General features: G+C 48.0%; 1 protein-coding gene across 5 annotated transcripts in view; it reads left to right on the forward strand.

Moving 5' to 3' along the window:
• Positions 1-6747: 6747 nt before the first annotated feature.
• The window catches only part of HJURP (Holliday junction recognition protein), a 16979-nt gene continuing 3380 nt past the window's right edge, over positions 6748-20346 (forward strand). Inside the window, exons 1-7 of one of the 5 annotated variants that reach the window (XM_027117678.1) lie at positions 6748-6874; positions 7084-7150; positions 9575-9630; positions 13011-13104; positions 15359-15423; positions 16617-16709; positions 18181-18259. In XM_027117678.1, coding sequence (XP_026973479.1) covers positions 6779-6874; positions 7084-7150; positions 9575-9630; positions 13011-13104; positions 15359-15423; positions 16617-16709; positions 18181-18259 — 550 coding nt within the window. In that variant the 5' untranslated portion in view covers positions 6748-6778. The other 4 variants (XM_027117688.1, XM_027117708.1, XM_027117718.1 and 1 more) reach the window with 4 other exon arrangements.

A 20346-nucleotide genomic window follows, 5' to 3' on the forward strand; every position in this document is an offset into this window, starting at 1 on the left:
TCATTCTAGAAAATGCAGCAAAGGAAAACAAATATTTAAAATAACCCAGAGATGACACTGGAAACATTTTGATCTATACACACTCAAATTTTTAAAGTATACAATGTATACAATGTATATATTTGAAATGCGGGTATATAATACATGTTTGTAAACTTTTGTACTAAAAGATCATATACATTTTAGATGACAATAGATATATGTGTGTGTGTGTGTGTGTGTATCACCGTTTACTCAAAACTATCCTTCTAGGGCTTCCCTGGTGGTGCAGTGGTTGAGAGTCCGCCTGCCGATGCGGGGGACACGGGTTCGTGCCCCGGTCTGGGAGGATCCCTCATGCCGCGGAGCGGCTGGGCCCGTGGGCCATGGCCACTCAGCTGCGCGTCCGGAGCCTGTGCTCCGCAACGGGAGGGGCCAAAACAGTGAGAGGCCTGCGTATTGCCAAAAAAAAAAAAAACTATCCTTCTAGTATTGGACTTTATAAAAAATGCTTCACTAAAGATTCTGCAGCTAAATAACATGCTACCAAATTGACTTTAGGAGAAATTGTACAAATTAACGTTCTCTCAAAATATGAGAAAATATTCACTTCATATTCTCACCAATATTTTTTTCTACCATTTTTTTTTATTGTTCTTTATCTTTACTAATTTGACAGTTTAAAATAGTGATACAAAGCTTTAAATTTGGTTTTAGAGGCAGGACATTTTATGTTTATGGGCCTTTCATACTCCATCGTTTGTTGATTGCCATTTATGAACTTTGTCCTTTTCTCTTTCAGGGTTTTCATGTTCCTCTTCATATTTTAATATGATTAACACTTTGTAATATATAATAGAGCTACTTTTCCCATTTTGTTGTTCGGCTATTAAATTTTTCTTAGGTATTTTTTTCATGAAGAAAATTTTCATTTCTATGTGTTAACATTCTTTTAAAATATATTTTTCTTTATATCTTTTGCCTTTGTGTCATTCTTGGAATTTATTGATTGTAACACAGCAAACATTCTCTAAAATGGCTATTCCTTTTGCCATTTTTTGCCATTTACCCCCAAAACGTGCAAGAGTTAAGATCATAATGAGACTTTAATATAGGAATAAAAATTTCTTGCAGAGTTTGAGACTTCGATTTAGCCAAATACACACAAAGAAGATGGGTCAGTACAGGTGGTCCACAGTATGGGCTCATGAATGGTGTCTTGCGTTCCCTGGCCAAGCAGGTTAAGAAGGGGGCTGTATGATCAACGACCCAATAATTGTTTGCCCTAAAATATAGACTAAGCAAAAGGACCTTCTTTCATAAGTTGGCAAGCTGATGAGTGACATCATGAAGGTTTTGTAGGCACCCAAGTCTAGATGTGACTAATTGCCTTTTCACAAATTGTTCACTGGTCTAATGGACCGCCAATCACTTGTCTTCAAGGCTGGATTGGATTAGAGCAGAGAATAATCAGCTTATACAACCATATGTTTCTTGTGGAACACAAGATAATCCAGGACAAAAAAAGACAACTGAAATAAGACTTCATACTTATAAATACATACACGCATAAACACACACACAGAGCAAAGCAAGCAGCTGGAGAATAAGCACATATTTTCCAATGTTTCATCTCCAAACCGAAAGGTCTAAGCATCTTATACAAAGACCTAGATTTAGTTACTTTAAACAAAGACCTATTGGTTACAGACCCTAGGATAACAAAATAAATTCAGGAATGAGAGCTCAGTGAGACTAGTTAGAACTCAGATCACCGCTGAGGCAGACCTACCTGGCAGCAGAGAAGAAGGACAAATGGAGTTTGGGAACAAGGGACCCAGCGAGTGCCCCTGTTTGGTCTGAGGATGCCCCAGAATGCTTCCGAGTAGGGGCCCTTGAAATCGCCTCAGAAGAAACTCCAGAGCTGTCACAGAATGAGACCACCTCAATAGCTGAACCAGGTTGAGTGTGTTGCTATCAGCCCTGTATTGTATCAGCTGTACGAGAGCAGTTTTAGAATGTTTGTAGCCACATGTCTTACTTGGATAAATAATTTTGTAGAGTCAAGGTAAAATTGTAAGATTGGTTCTGCTGTGTTTTTTTATCACGTGAGTAATGCACGCTCCAATTGCAGGAACAATGTTCAATCTAGAAAATGCAGCTAAGGAAAACTAGTATTAAAAATAATTCGTAATACCATCATCCAGAGGTAACATAAGAAACATTTTGATATATACGTGCTCAAATTTTTAAAACATATAATGTATATATATATTTTTGAAGTACAAAATTATCTTTTTAAAAAACATTTTGAACTTTCAGTGTTCACATTTATTTTTTATTATTATTTATTTCAGATTCTTTTCTGTTATAGGTTATTACAAAATATTGAGTATAGTTCCCCATGCTATACAGTAGGTCCTTGTTGGTTATCTATTGTATATATAGTAGTGTGTATATGTTAATCCCAAACCCCTAATGTATATTTTTTTAATGCAGGTATGTAATACATATGTTTGTAACCTCTAAAAAGTAACATTTTAGGTGCCAATAAGTACAGTTCTTCAAAATTGTTAAATGGAGCACAGATACATATCTATCACCATCACTCAACCATCCTTCTGGTATTGGGCTTTACAGTAAGTCCCCTACGTACAAACGAGTTCCGCGCCGAGACCCTGTTCGTAAGTCCAATTTGTTCCTAAGTCCAACGAAGTTAGCCTAGGTACCCAACTAACACAATCAGCTATATAGTACTGTATCATAATAGGTTTATAATACTTTTCACACAAATAATACATAAAAAACAAACACAAAAAATAAAGAAAACATCTTTAATCTTACAGTATGTTATCTTGAAAAGTACAGTAGTACAGTACAACAGCTGGCATCCAGGGGCTGGCATCGAATGAACAGGCAAGAAGAGTTACTGACTGGAGGAGGGAGAGGAGGTGGGAGATGGTAGAGCTGAAGGGTCGTCAGCAATAGGAGACGGAGGGCAAGCTGCAATTTCACTCACACCTGACGTGGATGGCACAGGTTCTGGTTCCTTGCTGGATTCAATTCTATCTACCCTCTTGAAAAAATGATCCAGTGACGTCTGGGTAGTAGCTTTTTTCTCGTCATAGATGACACGGTAGCACTGGATTATATTCTGAACGGCTGCTGCAACCTTCGTGTACTGTTCTACGTTCAGGTCCTGTGCCTCAAAAACTCACGGTGCCTCCTCAAATACAGAAAATCCCCTTGCCATTTCCTGCACCGTGAATCTCTTTTGTTCTTCAGTTACTTCTTCTTCCTCTTGTCTCTATCCTTTCTCTGGGCCTCCAATTCCTTCAGATCTTCATTAGTAAGCTCCTCGTGTTGCACAGCAACAGTACTGTACAGTAAAGTACACAAAAGCACAACCACGTGTGGAGGATGCACACTCGTAACAATGTACGCCAGACACATGAACTAAGTTACGTGATTGAACATGTGAACGTACTTTCGCATCTTTGAAAGTTCGAAACTTGAAGGTTCGTTATGGAGGAGACTTACTGTATGTATAAACAGTGCTTCACTAAAGATCCTACAGCTAAATCCTTGCCAACAACCTTAACTACTTAGGATAGATCTCAAAAAGAAGGCTCATTAAATCAAAGAATAAACACATTTTGTGAGCTTTGACTGACATCTTTTGGAAAGTCAATTTGTTGTTGGCTATTTACACCCTCTGCACTTCCATCAGCCCTGAAACAACAGAAGAAAGTGAACCCTTTTCTTGGCAGCCAAACGTATCGCCCTGATGGTTGTGGTTGATAATTCATCCGGAACGACGTTTTCACTGTTACACAGCAGTTTCTGTGTCAACAAAGGGACCAGCCAAAAGCTGTGCTTCTCCAACCACAGAAATATCACTGGTGGTGACATTTCCACACCTTTCCAACACGAAATTATGCACACAGCAACTCTGGGCAGAATAAATCTCCACTTATTATATAAAATTGAGGCACATTTTATGAGAGCTGACATAAAATCATTCAAATGAGAATTATTTCCTATGTATACCCATAATTTGAACAACGCTTTGAGGGGTGAAAACTCTGGCTGGGCCAGCACGGGGCGCTGTGCGAGTGCAGCCAGAGGCGGAGATGCTGCTGCCCAGCTGAGCAGCACCCTCCTCCTTGCCGCCGACCAAAACCCCGAGAGACTCAGAGGTGCGGCACCCAGCTACTTCCGCTGCCCGGGAAGGAGCTGATTTGTGATCCTTCCCCGTTACTGGGCGATGGGGGTGGTGCGGGAGGAGTCTGCATAGCTGGTCTGGTTCCAGAGGCCACAGGTTTAAGTTACTAGGGTGGGGTGCGGGGTGGAAGTGGTGTTCCGTAGGGATGGTGTCAAATTAGGAGCATCATCTCGGCTCCTTCTTCCTGAGCTGGGCCACTACTTTGGACCATGGCAGGGGGAAAGCTGGTCAGAAAGGACTGGGAGACCAGCAGGCCAATGCATGGGCTTTAGCTTTTTCAGAGGGGAGTGGCCAAAGACACACGCACCCCAATGTTCATTGCAGCACTATTTACAACGGCCAGGACATGGAAGCAACCTAAATGCCCATCAGCAGCTGAATGGATAGGGAAGATGTGGTACATATATACAATGGAATATTACTCAGCCATAAAAAGGTATTAAATTGAGTCATTTGTAGAGACATGGATGTATCTAGAGACTGTCATACAGAGTGAAGTGAAGTGGAGAGAAACGAATATCGTATATTAACGCATATATGTGGAACCTAGAAAAATGGTACAGATGAACCGGTTTGCAGGGCAGAAATAGAGACACAGAATTAGAGAACAAACGTATGGACACCACAGTGGGGGGAAGTGCCCGGGAGAGGGGGGGGATGAATTGGGAGATTGGGATTGACATGTACACACTAATATGTATAAAATAGATAACTAATAAGAATCTGCTGTATAAAAACATAAATTAAATAAAATGCAAAAAAAAAAAATTGGGTATGTTTCTGGACCTTCAGTTAAAGACGTGAACTTGAGAAATCGTTTCCGTGAACCTATCCATGAGCCCCTGGGGTAGAGCAGACCCTCGGAGAGTCAGTGAAGTGAGGGAAGGATGCCCTGAAACCTGGGAGTGGTGTCCTAGGAGTGGGGACCAAGCCCTAGGAGAGGTCAATTTGGACGTCCCAAGTCTCTAAATGAGATGAGTTAAGTGTTTGAAACTAACGTATATGGAAACAGAGTCTAGCGAACAGCACGCTAAATTTATGAGCGCCCCCAAGGGAGGAGGAGACAGAAAACTGAGCCTACTTGTGACAACTGGGAAAGTTACAGATGGGATGTGTGGATTCAGCGGCCACTTGCAGCAAGGTCCTTTGTTACAGGTGGGATTCTCCAGGGAGCAGACAGGGGGACGGAGTTACCATGCAGGGTGTTTATTATTAGGGAATGCCCTTCAGATTGGCGGCTGTGAAAGGAAGGGAAAGACTGGGTGCCCATTAGATTGTCCTTCGCTGGCTGAAATGGCCAGGGCTTCAGGTTCCCACCTGGATCTGTCGTTGGATTTGGGCCACCCTGGGGTTGCAGGATCGTGGGTGAGGAGCTCTCTACAACCGAGGCACTCCTTGAAGAGGCCGACAGCAGAAGGCGCAGGGGGAGAAGCCCTCCCGGCAGCTGCGGCCTGAGGGTGGCCTGGGAATTAGGCAGCATCTCTGTGTCCATCACAATAAATTTCCTACATGAGCCCTGATGTTCTAACACCCCCCTTCTCCCCTAATTTCCGCTGGATCGCATGATAGGATTGGGGTGCGGGCTGAGAGGAGGTGAAGAGCCCCATCTAAGGGTCCTAATCATGCTCAAAGTTATACTCATTTTTTATCACACATTGTGGTAACCGCACAAGCACATAAATACGGCTCAGTGATGATGCTGAATCATCCATTCTCTAGAGAAAATATTACAAAATTAATACCAATGGAGCCGAGTATGCAATAAAAATTATGTACGAAAAAGGTGTGCCAGGAGGTTAATAAAAATACCGTATTATGGGCTTCCCTGGTGGCGCAGTGGTTGAGAGTCCGAGCGGCTGGGCCCGTGAGCCATGGCCGCTGAGCCTGCGCGTCCGGAGCCTGTGCTCCGCCACGGGAAAGGCCACAACAGTGGGAGGCCCGCGTACCGCAAAAAAAAAAAAATACCGTATTATATTTTCCTGGATTCAGTGACGTTTATCGTATTGCTCCTTTCTAAATGCATGCTCACTTTCCTGCCTCCTTTCGTATTCGTTATTCCGTGATGGCTTTCTCGGCTCTCCGCTCTCGTAACTGCGCGGAGACCAGAGGCGGCCTGGGCGAGAAAGCCGGCCCGGGGCAGGCCTCAGGGCGACATTCAGGTGAGGGGCTGCCCCCCACCGGCGGCGAGTCCCAGCGCAAGTCACCTGGACATCTCCGGTGCACGACTGGGGAAATCACACTCGTGTGGTCCTGTTGATTAACAAGCACTGGACGTGCGCAGGGAAGGTCACGCCAACGACCTCCCAGCGTTAGGCGACGGATCCCCGCCTCCCCTTTCCGCTCAGTGCGCGCGCCCCGGGCAGGGCGGGGTCGGAATCTCGGAAAAGGATTGGCTGGGAGAAAGCTGCGACAACCTGTTTGAAAGGCCCAATCGGCGCCCGGCCTTTCCGAGACAGCCAATGGAAAACCGGAGGGGCGGGCCGGAAGGGCGGGAGTCGCTATTTGAACCGCGGCGCGGAGAGCAGTCCCCTGTTTGGCTTCCCGTCGAAGTAGGCATTTGGCTGTCTGCGAGCCATGGAGGGCGAGGTTCTGGGAGAGGACGCGCTGCTGCAGAAGCTCAGGGACAGCCGCCGCCGCTTCCAGAGGCGCATGCAGCAGCTGATAGAGAAGGTGCGGCTCCCCCCGCTGGAGGGGAGGGGGAGCGGGACGGAAGGGGAAGGAGTAGGGGCGCGAGGAGGAGGCAGGGTTGGGGACTGGGGGGCAGAGACGGGGGTTCGGGACCCCCGAGACTTGCAGCCTCGCGCTGGCGCCTTCTCAGCGCGGGTCAGGGGTTCCCCTCGGCCCTCCGATCTGACGGGATGCCCCTTCCTCTCCCGCAGTACAACCAGCCCTTCGAGGACGCCCCGGTGGTGCAGATGTCCACGCTGACCTATGAGACGCCCCAGGGTACGAGTCAGCCCCCCTTTCTGAATATTTACGGTTAAGAGTGTAACTAGAATAGTGTCCTACTAGAGTTTGAAATGCTGTCCCTGCTCTCTTGAAAATAAACCTTGTTCACCTAGTAGGTACTAAACTGTCACTAGTTCCCCTGAACGTATAAATTACTTAAATTACTTATTTCCAACAGAATTACTTATTAAGACAGAATTCTGATGACACATAGATGCATCCTCATTAAAAATGTCCCCGCCTGGGTTGGCATCCCCGCTGACTGTCTAATAGCCATGTCAGCTTGGGCCCATTGCTTTAGCCAGGCTGTGACTCAGTTTCTTCACCTGTAAAATGGAAAGATGATGACAATAATATTTACTTGGCGTGGAGATTGTGACAGTTACAGAAGATGAAGCTCTTGGAACAGTGCCTGGCACTAGTAAACACTCGTATTGACTGTTATTTGACGTTCTGAGTACTTTAGAATTTGACCTGAATCTAAGAAGGACCCATTCTGTTTAATGGTTGATGCTGCAAACTGACTTAAATCTCATGGATTCTCTTTGGTAAATAGCTGGAGAAAGTTTGCACTGGGTGAGGTCAGTGCCTGCCATTCAGCCTCATTCCAACTCAGTATTACCTACTAAGGAAAATGAATCTCAGACCCGGTTCTGCTGTGCACCAGACAGACAGACATAAAACAGTTCGTAATTAAATGAAATCCTATCTCTGCTTTTTCAGCTGGCCTAGCCATGCCCTGGGTGAAAAATTTATTCAGGCAGAAGCTAAGGTATTCCAGTAGTAGGTTTCTGTTACTCTGGCCTCTGTCAGGTGGTGACAAGTCTAACCGGGATGCAGGACTCAGGAGTGTGTAGGAATCATTCCTAAGGGTGCTGTCAACGGGCTTCACAGTGTTCTCATGGCCTCTTCATGCAAGGATGGGCAGTGTCTGGAATGTTTTGGTCAGTTCACATATCTTGAACACCACTAATTTCCCCAGTGAAAACTCATTTCAGACTCCAGTTTGATGAGAACAGTAGTCAAGCATCAAACACTTTAGCATGTGGAAGACCTGCTGAAGAGCTTGTGGAAACAGATTCCTGGAGCCACTGACAGCAATGCTGGATGTGGATTCGGTGGGTCTGTGTTCTAACAAATTTCTGGCTGATGGGAGTGCAGCTCCCTAGTCCTATAGCTTCCCCTGGAGAGGCACTCAGTTAGGAAGTGGACTTTTTGATTAAATGCTAGCTGGCCACTCTTACAGGGTGAACTCCTGCAATTTAAGGCAAAACCATAGGGGGTAGATTGGAGCTAACAACCACACTGATTATGGTGAAGACAGCAGGTGAGTAAGAGTCATTCACATGTTGACAGCTAAGCATATACCTGTGCTTCTAAGAGTCTCAGGTTTCTCAGCACCCTGCGAGGTGGGCACTGTTAGAATCATCAGTGTTTCATAGCAGAGGATACAGCAGAGAGAAGTTAAGGAACTTGCCTGTGGCACTTAGCCAAAGTGGCAAAGCTTTGGTTTGACTCCAAGCGCCTCTGTTCAAGCGTCGCTCTGTTCTGGAAAGGCCACACAGCTCAGTGGTCAGGACCCCAGAGAGTCACTCCCCTGGGCTTACAGCCTGGCCTCACCACATGGGCAAATGACCTGGGCTGGTTATTTCACCTTCTCCTTGCCTCTGTCCCCATCTGTACAGTGAACTTGGTGAGTATCTATCCAAAAGGAATTAAGAGTACCATACGAGTTATATGTCAGTGAGTTGTAAATGAGGTGTACTTGGAAAGGGATAGACTGGAGCCTGGAAGAGTGAGCACCGTGTAATTATTGCTGCTGTTACTATCATCAACCACCATCTCAAGCCTCGCAACCCAATGATTGAATTTACCTGGGAGCCAACGGAGGTTTAGGGAGAGATTGAGTATCTTGCCCAGATTCTGCTAGCTGGTAAGTGCAGGACTCCAAAGCTCAGTGTTTACCCCCTGTGCCGAGGGCTTGCTCTGTAACATGTACATTGTCCTGAGAAAGCACTTGCATGGTACGTGGGGTAGAGAGGTTGCCCTCGAAAAGTGATCTCTCTCTGTAGTGTATGGATTACTCTCAGTATATGTATTTTGAGGACAGTGCTTGGCATACATACGTTCGTTGTTTCCATTTAATTTGTGGCTTTAATGCTGGGTTCAACGAGCTGCTTGCTACCTACTAGGTAGGAGAGATTTTTGTTAACGACAGATTTTTGTCTAGTGTTGATTTTTGAAAAACCTTCAACCTCACAAAGACGAGAAACAGCAGAATATCAGGAACGTGGCTTGGTTATGTCTTGGTTATATTAGATCTTGCTGTTGCCTGTCACTTTGGTTTTCTTTGAATTCAGATTGAACAGAAACTCAGTGTTCATGATTACTTAAGTAGTCATTTTTATTTCTTTTCTTAAGGATTGCGAATTTGGGGAGGAAGATTAATAAAGGAAAGAAATACGGGACAAATCCAGGTATTCAATGTCAAATTTTATTGCCACCATGCCTTGCCGTGGAGGAAGGTTGATGTGAATAAAGGTGGAGATGAGCTGGAACTGCTCCCAGGGGCCACTGCAGGGTGTCGTTCCACAGTTCTCTCACCCTGACTGCCCTGTTTTCTTGTGTGTAAGGATTTACTGAGACGCATGTCTTCTGTTGCTTGTCAAATGCAGGTAGGAGCTTGTGATGCTCTTGCCCCTTGCATCCCCCCTGTGTTTCCCCTGCCATGGACCAAGGGCTCTGACAACTGGAACCCACCTGTAAGGTGGAGCCAGCTGGATAGACCTCCCCCATCCCCAGCTGCAGCCACAGCTACCAGCTTGCTTTGCCGGGTCCGTACAGGAAAGACCAAATCTAGGTCCTTCTGGGAAGCAAAAAGGCATCTTTCCCTCTTCTGAAAGGAGCAAGAAATTAGGGAGAGGGTGCCCTGTGCCGTTCACTACCTTTTAAAACCCAGGTGTGTTTTTCCCGAGTTTATCCATGGACACAGCAGCTGTGTGATCTGTTACCTTCATGGGAGGGGCCTTCCTACTGTGAGACCCAGGGTGTCTTGATTTTTTGTGGCAGTGACTTTTGTAAGGATGTCTGGTATCTTCTTAATCACCACTTCTCACCATGTGGTGCTTCCTCGTGGCCAGTTGGGGAGCCGGTGCCCAAGAATGAAAACATCAGCATTAGGGTTACATAACAATTAACAGCAAATCTGAAATCAAAGTTCCTCCTGATTGGTTATTTTAACACATAATACATTTAGTCATAGAAATGTTAGAAATACATATAACTACTGAAAATTAACCTGACTTGTATATGCAGAGATGAGATAGTCACTAATAATAATAATATTTTAGTATACTGTGACACCTGTATATGTATTTATAAATACACATTTCTTTATCCCCTTCTTTCTTTTAAATACACTTTTTTTTACCCTCTTTTTTCCACTTGATACATCTTGTGAAGACTCCTCTTTGTCATCTGTTGTATAATTCAATCTCCTTTTTAAAAATAAACCTGCTCTCTCATTGCTAGTCATTTAGCTTTTTTCACTTTCCTTTATTATTAGTCAGGATCAGCGCTCTTTTCCTGCAAAAGTCTAGATCAGGGGTCCCCAACCCCTGGGCCATGGACCCTACCAGCCACACAGCAGGAGGTGAGCGGCAGGCCAGCCAGCGAAGCTTCATCTGTATTTACAGCCGCTCCCCATCGCTCACATTACCGCCTGAGCTCTGCCTCCTGTCAGATCAACGGCGGCATTAGATTCTCATAGGAGCGCAAACCCTACTGTGAACTGCACATGCGAGGATCTAGGCTGAGCGCTCCTCGTGAGAATCTAATGCCTGATGATCTGAGGTGGAGCTGAGGCGGTGATGGCTAGCGCTGGGGAGCGGCTGCAAATCCAAATTTTCATTAGCAGAGAGGTTTGACGGCACAGAGACCATAATAAATCAGTTGCTTGCAGACTCATATCAAAACCCTATCAGTGAGTGACAAGTGACAATTAAGCTGCATCTTATGGACTAGACTGGACATAAGCAACACACTTCAAGTGTCACTGTCTCCCATCACCCCCAGATGGGACCATCTAGTTGCAGGAAAACAAGCTCAGGGCTCCCACTGATTCTGCATTATGGTGAGTTGTATAATTATTTCATTGTATATTGCAATGTAATAATAGAAATAAAGTGCATGATAAATGTAATACACTTGAATCATCCCCAAACCATCCCCCCACCCCCACCCCCCAACCCTCCCGCCCCAGTCCATGGAAAAATTGTCTTCCACGAAACCAGTCCCTGGTGCCAAAAAGGTCGGGGACCGCCGGTCTACATGATAAATGTTTCAGGCTTTGCTGCCCATGGGTCTCTGCTGCAGCCACTCAGCTCTGCATCGTAAGGGGAAAGCAGCCAAGGACAATAGGTGAACAGACAGGTACAGCTATGTTCCAATAAAACTTTATTTAGACCCCTATTATATACAGAGACAGAGAACCGTTCTTATCTCTTCCCAGTGCTGTCACCCCTGTTCAGTAAATGCCAAGAAGTGGGATCATTATGTCAAAGGATATGCATTCTTTAAATTATACATAATAATGGTACCCACTGATCAGCCAGTGCTTGAATGGTCTTGGTGGCAAAGAGTTCTCATCTGGACATTTATTTAATGTTTTTACTTAAAATTAGGAGGAGCCCTCCCTGGAATCTACGGAATTTTAAGCCCCTTTCCTGGGATTAGAAAACTGGGCGTGGTCTGTGATGACAACTCAGATGTACAGCCTCACTCAGGTCACCACCTGCTGCCTGCCCTGGGGCTGTGGAGGCAGTAGGCCCCGTGGGCTGTGCATTGACTCAAGGGTTTGTCCTATCACATGGCCTGGGTTCTCTTTCCGACCCCAGAGCTGCCTGTAGTTAGACGCTGGTGCGGATTGGCTGCTTCCCCATGAAGTTCTGTGATGCCTCCAGACACAAAACAGCTCCGGACACTTTGCCCCATCCCAGCTCCCCCAAGGCAAAGGTGGTGACATCCCCCAGGCAGGATTCACAGACACCTAGGAGATGATGCCTGGGCACTGCCCCGAAAGGGACAGGCCTCACCACGTTCTCACTCCTGTTCTTGCAAGCCTGGGGTGGTCCTAAAAATATTTTAGCCAATCTGGCATCTTGAATTCTCCAGTTTCCCTAATGAGAGCCCATCCATGGCATTCGTTATGGTTGTTAGAGAGGCCAGTTGTGCAGTTGAGGCTCTAGAGAGGGAAGCACGGCCTCCTCGGGGGCGGCCCACGGACTGCCCTGTGGGCTGAGCCCTGGTCAGGACAGCTGACCGCCCCGTGGCCAGAGCTCAGGTTGAAAGTGGCTCCCCACATGCTGAGGCTTTTAAAGGAATTGTGGGTCTCGTGACATGGAGATAAATTCACTGTTAAGATAAAAAAGTCACAGAAAGTCCCCCAGGGGCCTCTGGAATTTCCGGATTCTACCTGAGGATATGGTGACAGTTGTGTTCTGTTTCGTTTTGGCCTTGGCCCTGTGCTCGCCTCCAGGCCAGGGCGTCCTGGGCCTGTCCACTCCGTGCCCCTGTTTCCCCACTTTCCCTGCTCCATCACTTACCATCCAAGTGGTTTCTGAGGCAGCAGCCCTTGGCACGGCCAGAGGAAGAAAGCTCTGTTCTTTTTCCAAGGGAAAGCTTCTCTATCTGCTAGGAGTTTTGAGGCCTTTTATACTATAATATTCTAGAAGAGAAGCCCCAGGAAACTTCCTGTTCTCTCATACGCTAAAGGAAGAGGAAGGATTGTCGGTGTGTTACTTGACAGTGGCTTTGAAATGTGTTATGACCGAATCAAGCGTATCTTATCGACTTCAAGGGCTCCCCGGTGAAGACGGACGACAGGACAGATGGATCCACGCGAGTCCCAGCTGGAGGTCATGAGCTTCCCTTGCCCTGCACACAAGTTGAGGGTGAGTGTCCTGGCACTAGAAAGCCAGGTCCGGAGGGACATGGGTTTTTTGTCAGAACGTTTCAAGTCTAGATCCCTCACTCTGACTTTCTCCAAGGTGTATTTTAAAAACTAAAACATTTGAAAGTACCCTGTTACTTCTTTCTAAGCTCTTCTAAGGAGCTGTCTCGCTCACAGTTACATTGTGGTACTTGACACATAAACGGTACTCGAATATTCTAGAATAATAAAGCCCTCACCCCCACCCACCCATTTTGTTTTGTTTTGACCTTTTGCCAAAAAAAAAAAAAAAAAGATTAATCTCAAGAATTTATTAACAGTAAGACTTTGATGTGCCCTTGCGGGCTGGTGTCATGGACCACTAACTCCTACGCGCCCTGCAGGCATCCTTTCTCCCGCTTCCTGTTTCCGTGGGGCCTCCTTTCCCTTCCTCAGGCTAGCCGTGCTGCTGAGCCCCTGGCCCAGTCTGTTTTCTCAGAAATCCACCCATCATCTTTCTTTCTGTCCCAGCCTCTCCCTCTACCCTGGGTACATCCCATCAGCTCTCACCTTGAACACACAGAACAGAATTCGTATCTCCCGTCTCGGGCCCCTTTCTAGCTGCCTCCCTGTGTTCACCTTCCCTTCACAACCCAGTCTGTACCAGTGGCCCGTTTCACCGCCTCTGGTGTTCTTGCCCCCATGCACGCCTCAGCTGGTCCCCTTCTGGCTTCTGGCTCCGGTTCAAAAGCACACCTTGTGGTGAGGCTTCCGGCGGCCCCGTGGCTGAATCCGGTTGGCATTCTTTGATTTTTATCCTGTTGTCCTCTCAGTAGCATTCAAAGCTTCTGGAAAGTCTGGCCGTGACCTCAGTGCCCCTGAGCTCCCCGGGCTTTCTCCCTCCTGTCAGCCCCTCTATCGTCCCACCTCCCACCTTCGCTGGTGCCCTTTCCCGAGAGTTGGCATCTTTTTCCCTCACTCCAGTGGAATCCCGTGCCCAGACCCCCTCTGGGTGTGTTTATTGCCAGCGGCCTCTCTCCTTGAACTCTTGTCTGCACTCTGCATATCTCAGCTCAAAAAGCCAACCCAACAGACCTGTCCTCAGGACAAGGCCACCACCGTCTTCCCTGTAGAATGAGCCAGAAACCCAGCATCCTCTTGGCCTCAGCCCCTCCCTCTTCCTCATACCTGAGACAGCGCTGTCCCGTGCCTTTGCCACCACCGTCTCTCTTGCCGCTCTGCCCCATGCCCCCACGGTGCCAGCTCCTGTCTCCACCTGGCCTCCACCCCGCTGACACCTTTAAACGTGCGAATCTGGTCACGTGGCTTCTCTGTTCAAAGCACTGCAATGGCTGCCCATTCCTCTGAGAGTGAAAATAGTTCAGACCATGCCTGACCTGCCCACTGTCTTTTCGCTGCCTCCTGGAAGCCCCCTGGTCCCCAGATCGGAGCAGACTCCCACTTTTACCTGTGTGCTCCACACCTGGCTCTTCCCCTTGTGGCAGCTAACCAGCTGAGTAATTACAGACTCTGTAATTGTTCTTGAACACCCATGTCCTGTGGGACTGGCCTTTCTGCAGCCTTTGGCCGCCCTGCCCAGGCCCTTGCCCGCACTGGGCAGTCAGAAATATGGGTGGAGTCCTAAAGGGGAAACCGGTGGTCTTTCGGATCAGAACTAGAAAGAACTTGATGGAGATGTTTACTCATGGGTGTTATTTGTATCAATCTGAATTTTAACTCCATAAAGCCTTGGGTCCGTGAATTTCCTGCACTGCTTGAAATCAGTAGAAATAGTTCTTGAGCTGAACTGTCCAGTGTGGTAACCACTAGCCACCTGTGACTATTCAGATTCACTGAAAATTAAGTGAAGTTTAAAATTCAGTTCCCTAGCCTCCCTACCTGCATTCCACGTGTTCAACAGACACGTGTGGCTAGTGGCTGACATCCTGGACAGCAGCTGGGGGACCTTCCGCCATCACAGAAGGTTCTACTGGACAGTGCTGGCCTAGAGGGACTCAGCTTCCAGGATCGGAGGCCATGGAAAGAGCCAGAGGTGATACAGAAGTTGCTTTCCCGCGTCTCCCCGACTCTGGGCGTGTTCCTGTTCTGATGGTTTTTCTGCATGGCGACAGATGGCCACGTCCCTATTAAAGGGGGCCACTTGAAGCAATAGGAGTTTTCACTGTAAGGTGTACTCAAGCAGTGCAAAAAGTATCCTCGAGAGAAAAATGCAAGCTTTCTTTAAAAATTCTGATGGAAATTTCCTTTGCTTTTAGATTCAGTAAGCAGTGACACTGATACAACTTTATTCCAAGAAGATGTGGTTGCTGGTAACTTGATGGTAAGACCTGTCTTTTGTAATGAAGGGACAGAGTTGAGGCTTGGGGACCAAGTACACATTCTCATGACCTGCATCTTCCTGTAAGTCCCCTTCTGAGGCTCGCTCTTTGCTGACATCACCCCTCAAGTCTCTGTCCCCACGTTCAGATCCCCTAAGGTAGCAAGTCACCCCTTCTCGGTTCAGCACGTACTGCCCCAGTTCAAGCCTGATTTACTGAACTTACGTAAATGTTGGGTGACGTTCCCTCTGCAAATAGAACAATCCCGGTGTGCCCTGGGCCTTGACCGACCTCACGGTGTAGAAAGTTGGGTTCTGAGTCGGTCTTTCCCCATAGAGACGGTGTCATAAGGGAGGTGCTCTGGGGAGCGTTTCCAGGTCAGCACTTGGGATGGACGGGAACACACAGGACAGAATCCACCCGAGCCTCTGACCTCACCCCTGGGTCAGATGCCAGAACAGCTGGCACGTGGTTTTCCTCTAAAAGCACTACTTTTGTACAGAGGTTTGCCCACACACCCGTGTGTGACTTGTAGTGTCTACCTAGAATTAGGTGGTGGCCCTGGGGGAGGAAAGGGGTGCGTTGTGAGGTGGTGTTGTGTCGGGGTGGCAGTGAAGGGGAGCAGGCGGCCCTGACAGTAAAGGGCCAAGGTGTCGGCCATTCCCCGGTGTGTTCCTGTGTCCCCCCAGTCTGCAGCCCTAGGCCCTGGCTAAGCCCCACCGGGGTGCACAGTGGAGGCTGAGGCCCCCCATTTCCAGTGTATGGCAGGTGAGGGATAGGAGAGGCAAGGGTTCCTGTCCCCTGAGTTGGCCACTGAACTTCTTTTCTTAGAAACATACCAACTGGGGTCAATTCCAGTAGTTGTGTCCTAAACTCGCCGAAGAATATTGTTTCTTTTTTTCTCTTGTTCTAGTAATATTGTCATAAACTTCTCCAAACTGGTATGTTTTGTCTTTCTATTTTCTTTCGGATTGTTACCATTGGGTCAGTTCCCTAAAGTCGGATTCCAGGGTCAGGTAGATTTTCAGAGGGTGCTGGACCACTTTGTGCTGCTAACAGTAGGAGGTAAAGAAGTGACTTCGAGGAACTTCATTTAAAGACATGTACACTAACGGGCTTGCCAGTGTGTCCCAGGATCCCAGAGCTCGGCCGTACCCAGCAGCTCTTACGAATACTGACTTCTCTTTGGTGTCAGCCTGCAGTGCCCTGGAGCCCATTGAAAAATGAGCTAAGGAGGAAGTACTTGACACAAGTGGATATCCTGCTGCAGGATGAAGGGTGTTTGGAGGTAATGTTTCCTAGGGCGTGTCTTCATATAAGTAAACCATGAACTAGAGACACACTGAGGTGTCATCTCGTCTCGTTCACTCGCTACAGAGCCTGCAGAGAGCATTTCAACGGCTGCTTCCAAACCGTTTCGCTCACAGGCTCCCCAGTTGCCGCTCTTCCTGAGTAGACACTCTGGGACCCTCGGGCAGCGGGATCGGCTGCCCGCTATGCTCTGGGCAGCTCACAGGATCTAGTAGGGCCCCCACCCTCAGGCAGAGGGCTTTTAAGCCACAGAATTAGGGAAGCTGTAGCGCCCACCTCCCTCCTTCCCTGCCGTGACCGGGGCTGCCATGGGCCACAGGGCACCTGTTCTGCCTGCTTCGGCGGTGATGTTGGCGAGATCGGGGGCTGCGGTGGACCCCGTGGGAGGTGGGCAGCTCATCAGCCCCTCTCCCAGGCCTGGCAGACAGTTTCCTAGAGCTTTGCCTGAAGGAGAGCAAAAGGCTAAATATGGAGTTCACACAAGGATGCCAACTCTTTAGTTTTCCAAGTCCTGTCAGTCTCATCTCCTAAAACAAAGGACATTTTTTTAAATTAATTTATTTGTTTTTTGGCTGTGATGGGTCTTCGTGTCTGTGCGAGGGCTTTCTCTAGTTGTGGCAAGCGGGGGCCACACTTCATGGCGGTGCGCGGGCCTCTCACTATCGCGGCCTCTCTTGTTGCGGAGCACAGGCTCCAGACGCGCAGGCTCAGTAGTTGTGGCTCACGGGCCCAGTTGCCCCGTGGCATGTGGGATCCTCCCAGACCAGGGCTCGAACCCGTGTCCTCTGCATTGGCAGGCAGACTCTCAACCACTGTGCCACCAGGGAAGCCCCCAAAGGACATTTTAATACCAAATAACTAGGAAGTATGTGTTCTGGAATAAATAATTCATCTCAGAGGCAGCCAACTTAACAGGAGCATGGATGTTTTCTTATGCTGCTGCTGACAGTGAGAAGCCTGTATCTGAACGAGCGGATGTCCGGGAAACGCCTTTTTCCTTTGTCTGGAAGCGGCAAGCGTGGCCTTTTGGTCGCCCTGCCAGTCGGGGAAGGAGGCCAGGGCCGGGACCAGCTCCGTTGTCCCAGCAACAGGTTCTCCTTCCCTCCATCCACCTGGACCGGCCGTCCTTGCTGTCAGGATAACGGTGGAGGAGGAAACGCCGCCAGACCTCCCGAGAGAGATTCTGGCAGACGTGGGGCAGTGGTGGCCCTTGGGCGGCAGGGGGCGATACCTGGAGGCCATGGGGGCAGAGCTCCTGGATCTTGCTAAGACAGCTCTTCCCACCACTGCTGGAGGCCCAGCCGGCCGCTGTCTGTCATCATGGTCGCACGTGTCACCACTGCAGCCGCAAACGGATGCGCCGTCAGTGGTTGGGAGAGCAGTTGGGGCAGGAAGCCCGAGCCGACACCTGACAACTCCTTTGTTAAAGTCATCTGCTTTGATTTCAGGGTGCCAGTTATGGAGAGGGAAAGGACACCCGTACGACCCTGGTCCCTTCATTGGCCTCGCCCGCCAGGCCTGCCCAAGGTGAGTGTGATGTAGAAACTTTGCACGGACCATTCACTTGTGGTAGAGCCACGGCGCCCTGCACTGGGCATGTTTCATCACCACGAACTGTGAGAGACACGTGCACGTCATAGGTAAATTATTACGTGTTAAGAAACAAAGTGCTCCTTCCTTCTGGGACTCGCATGCTAATTGCTAATTAGCTCTTTATCCCAACTTAGCATTTTGAAAATTTTTGAATCTCCAGAAATGTAGGACTCATACAATAAACATCCTTTCCCTACATTTAGCAATTCACATTGTGTCACGTTTGCTCCATCACTCCCGACATACACGCACGTACACGTGTGTGTATGTATTTGCGTTTGTGTATATACCATCCCTAAATGCTCCAGTGTCTCCGAAGAACAGGCTGAGTCCCCTCAGAACCACATTAAACTTGGCACACGTTGAAATGTCACAGTGACACGATACGGTTTTACCCAGTTGTGCCATTGTTGTCATTTGCAGCCTTTTTTGTTTGTTGAACCAGCTCAGGACCCACTGGGGCACCACCTGTCATGCTGACTGTCTCCTTCAGTCCAGAAGGGCCCCTCGGCCTTGCCGTTGTCACCATCGTCATCTTTGCCATCACTGACTTTCTTGAATAATCCTGGCCTCCAGTAGATTTGCAGAACGTCCTTCAATTTGGACTTATATGTGGTTAAGTTTATGTTAAACATTTTTCGCAAAAATACTACACAGGTGACGTTTTTGTCCTCTCGGGACGTCCTGTCAGCCTGTCCCATTGTTGGTGACTTGAGTCTGGTTGCACAGTTGAGGCGGAGGCCCCACCAGTTTTCTCACTGCAGAAGTGCCTCTTATCCTTGGAATCATCTGTGGATGACCCCTTGAAGTTGCCTCGTAGCCTTTTCCCCAGAACCCTTGCACCCCATGGTTTTTAGCATCTCGCCATGACCGTTGCCTGAGCTGGGGCCGAACACAGGCCTTTTCTGGTTCTGCCATTCCCCCTGACTGCATTCGTTGGCATTCTTGTATAAAGAAGTCTGAGCTGTCTCCCTTCCATTTCTTTTTTTCCCTTCCTTTATCCTCCCCAACATGCTTTTTCTTTATTTAACTTTTCCAGAATCAGTAAGAACTCATGGACTCTTTTTTTTTTTTTAATTCACATAAGAATCTGTTGTCAGTTTTCATCACCCGTTAAGCCTGGAGGAGCCCCTTCCGTGCTGGCTTCTGCGTCCTCCGACCTGTCCCCGTGGGGTTTTGAGCTCTTCCTCCCCCACCCTGATTCCAGCGTTTTCCCCCAGCCCCCGCTGGCTCCTCCTTAACAACGAGGCTCATTTGGCCAGTCGTGCAGCACAAAGTGGCCTCAGAATCACAGCACCTGGTACCACTCTGCTCAACAATGTGCTGAAGAAGGTTCCAGATCTCCAAGCAGCATTGTCATCCTCAGATAACATCCCACTGAGGGAGCGCGTTCAGAGTTATTTGGATTCTGTTTTCTCTTTCGGTTGTTGTCAGTCTGACATACAGTCAGGGTCATGTTCCCTGTCTGTATTCAGTTTTAGAGTTATCCCCATCTTTGTTGGTTTAATTTTATTTTTCTAATATGTAAAACATTTAACATGATGCAAAAGTCAAAGCCGTGTGAAGAGGTGTGTTCAGGAGGCTTCTCCCTTCCCCACCCAGCCCTGTAGGCAAACAGGGTCATTATTTTCTGGTTTCTAATTAATCTTTGACAAGGCAACCGATTTCCAAACCATCACACAGGGAAGGAAGACTCCTTTTAGGAAGGTCAGTGGAGAGTAAATTGTTTTGGTAGCTAGAAAGAAATCTCTGAGAAGAGTCTATTCCCAAATATTTCTGAATTTTTCTTTTGCTTTTGTTTTTCGTATTGCTTAAAAAGAATTCACAGGGCTTCCCTGGTGGTGCGGTGGTTGAGAGTCCGCCTGCCGATGCAGGGGACGCGGGTTCGTGCGCCGGTCCGGGAAGATCCCACATGCCGCGGAGCAGCTAGGCCCGTGAGCCATGGCCGCTGAGCCTGCGCGTCCGGAGCCTGTGCTCTGCAACGGGAGAGGCCACAACAGTGAGAGGCCTGCGTACCACAA

This window comes from Aethalodelphis obliquidens, unplaced genomic scaffold (genome assembly GCF_003676395.1).
Source record: "Aethalodelphis obliquidens isolate GAN/ISIS:26980383/991018 unplaced genomic scaffold, ASM367639v1 scaffold2, whole genome shotgun sequence".
NCBI lineage: Eukaryota > Metazoa > Chordata > Mammalia > Artiodactyla > Delphinidae > Aethalodelphis > Aethalodelphis obliquidens.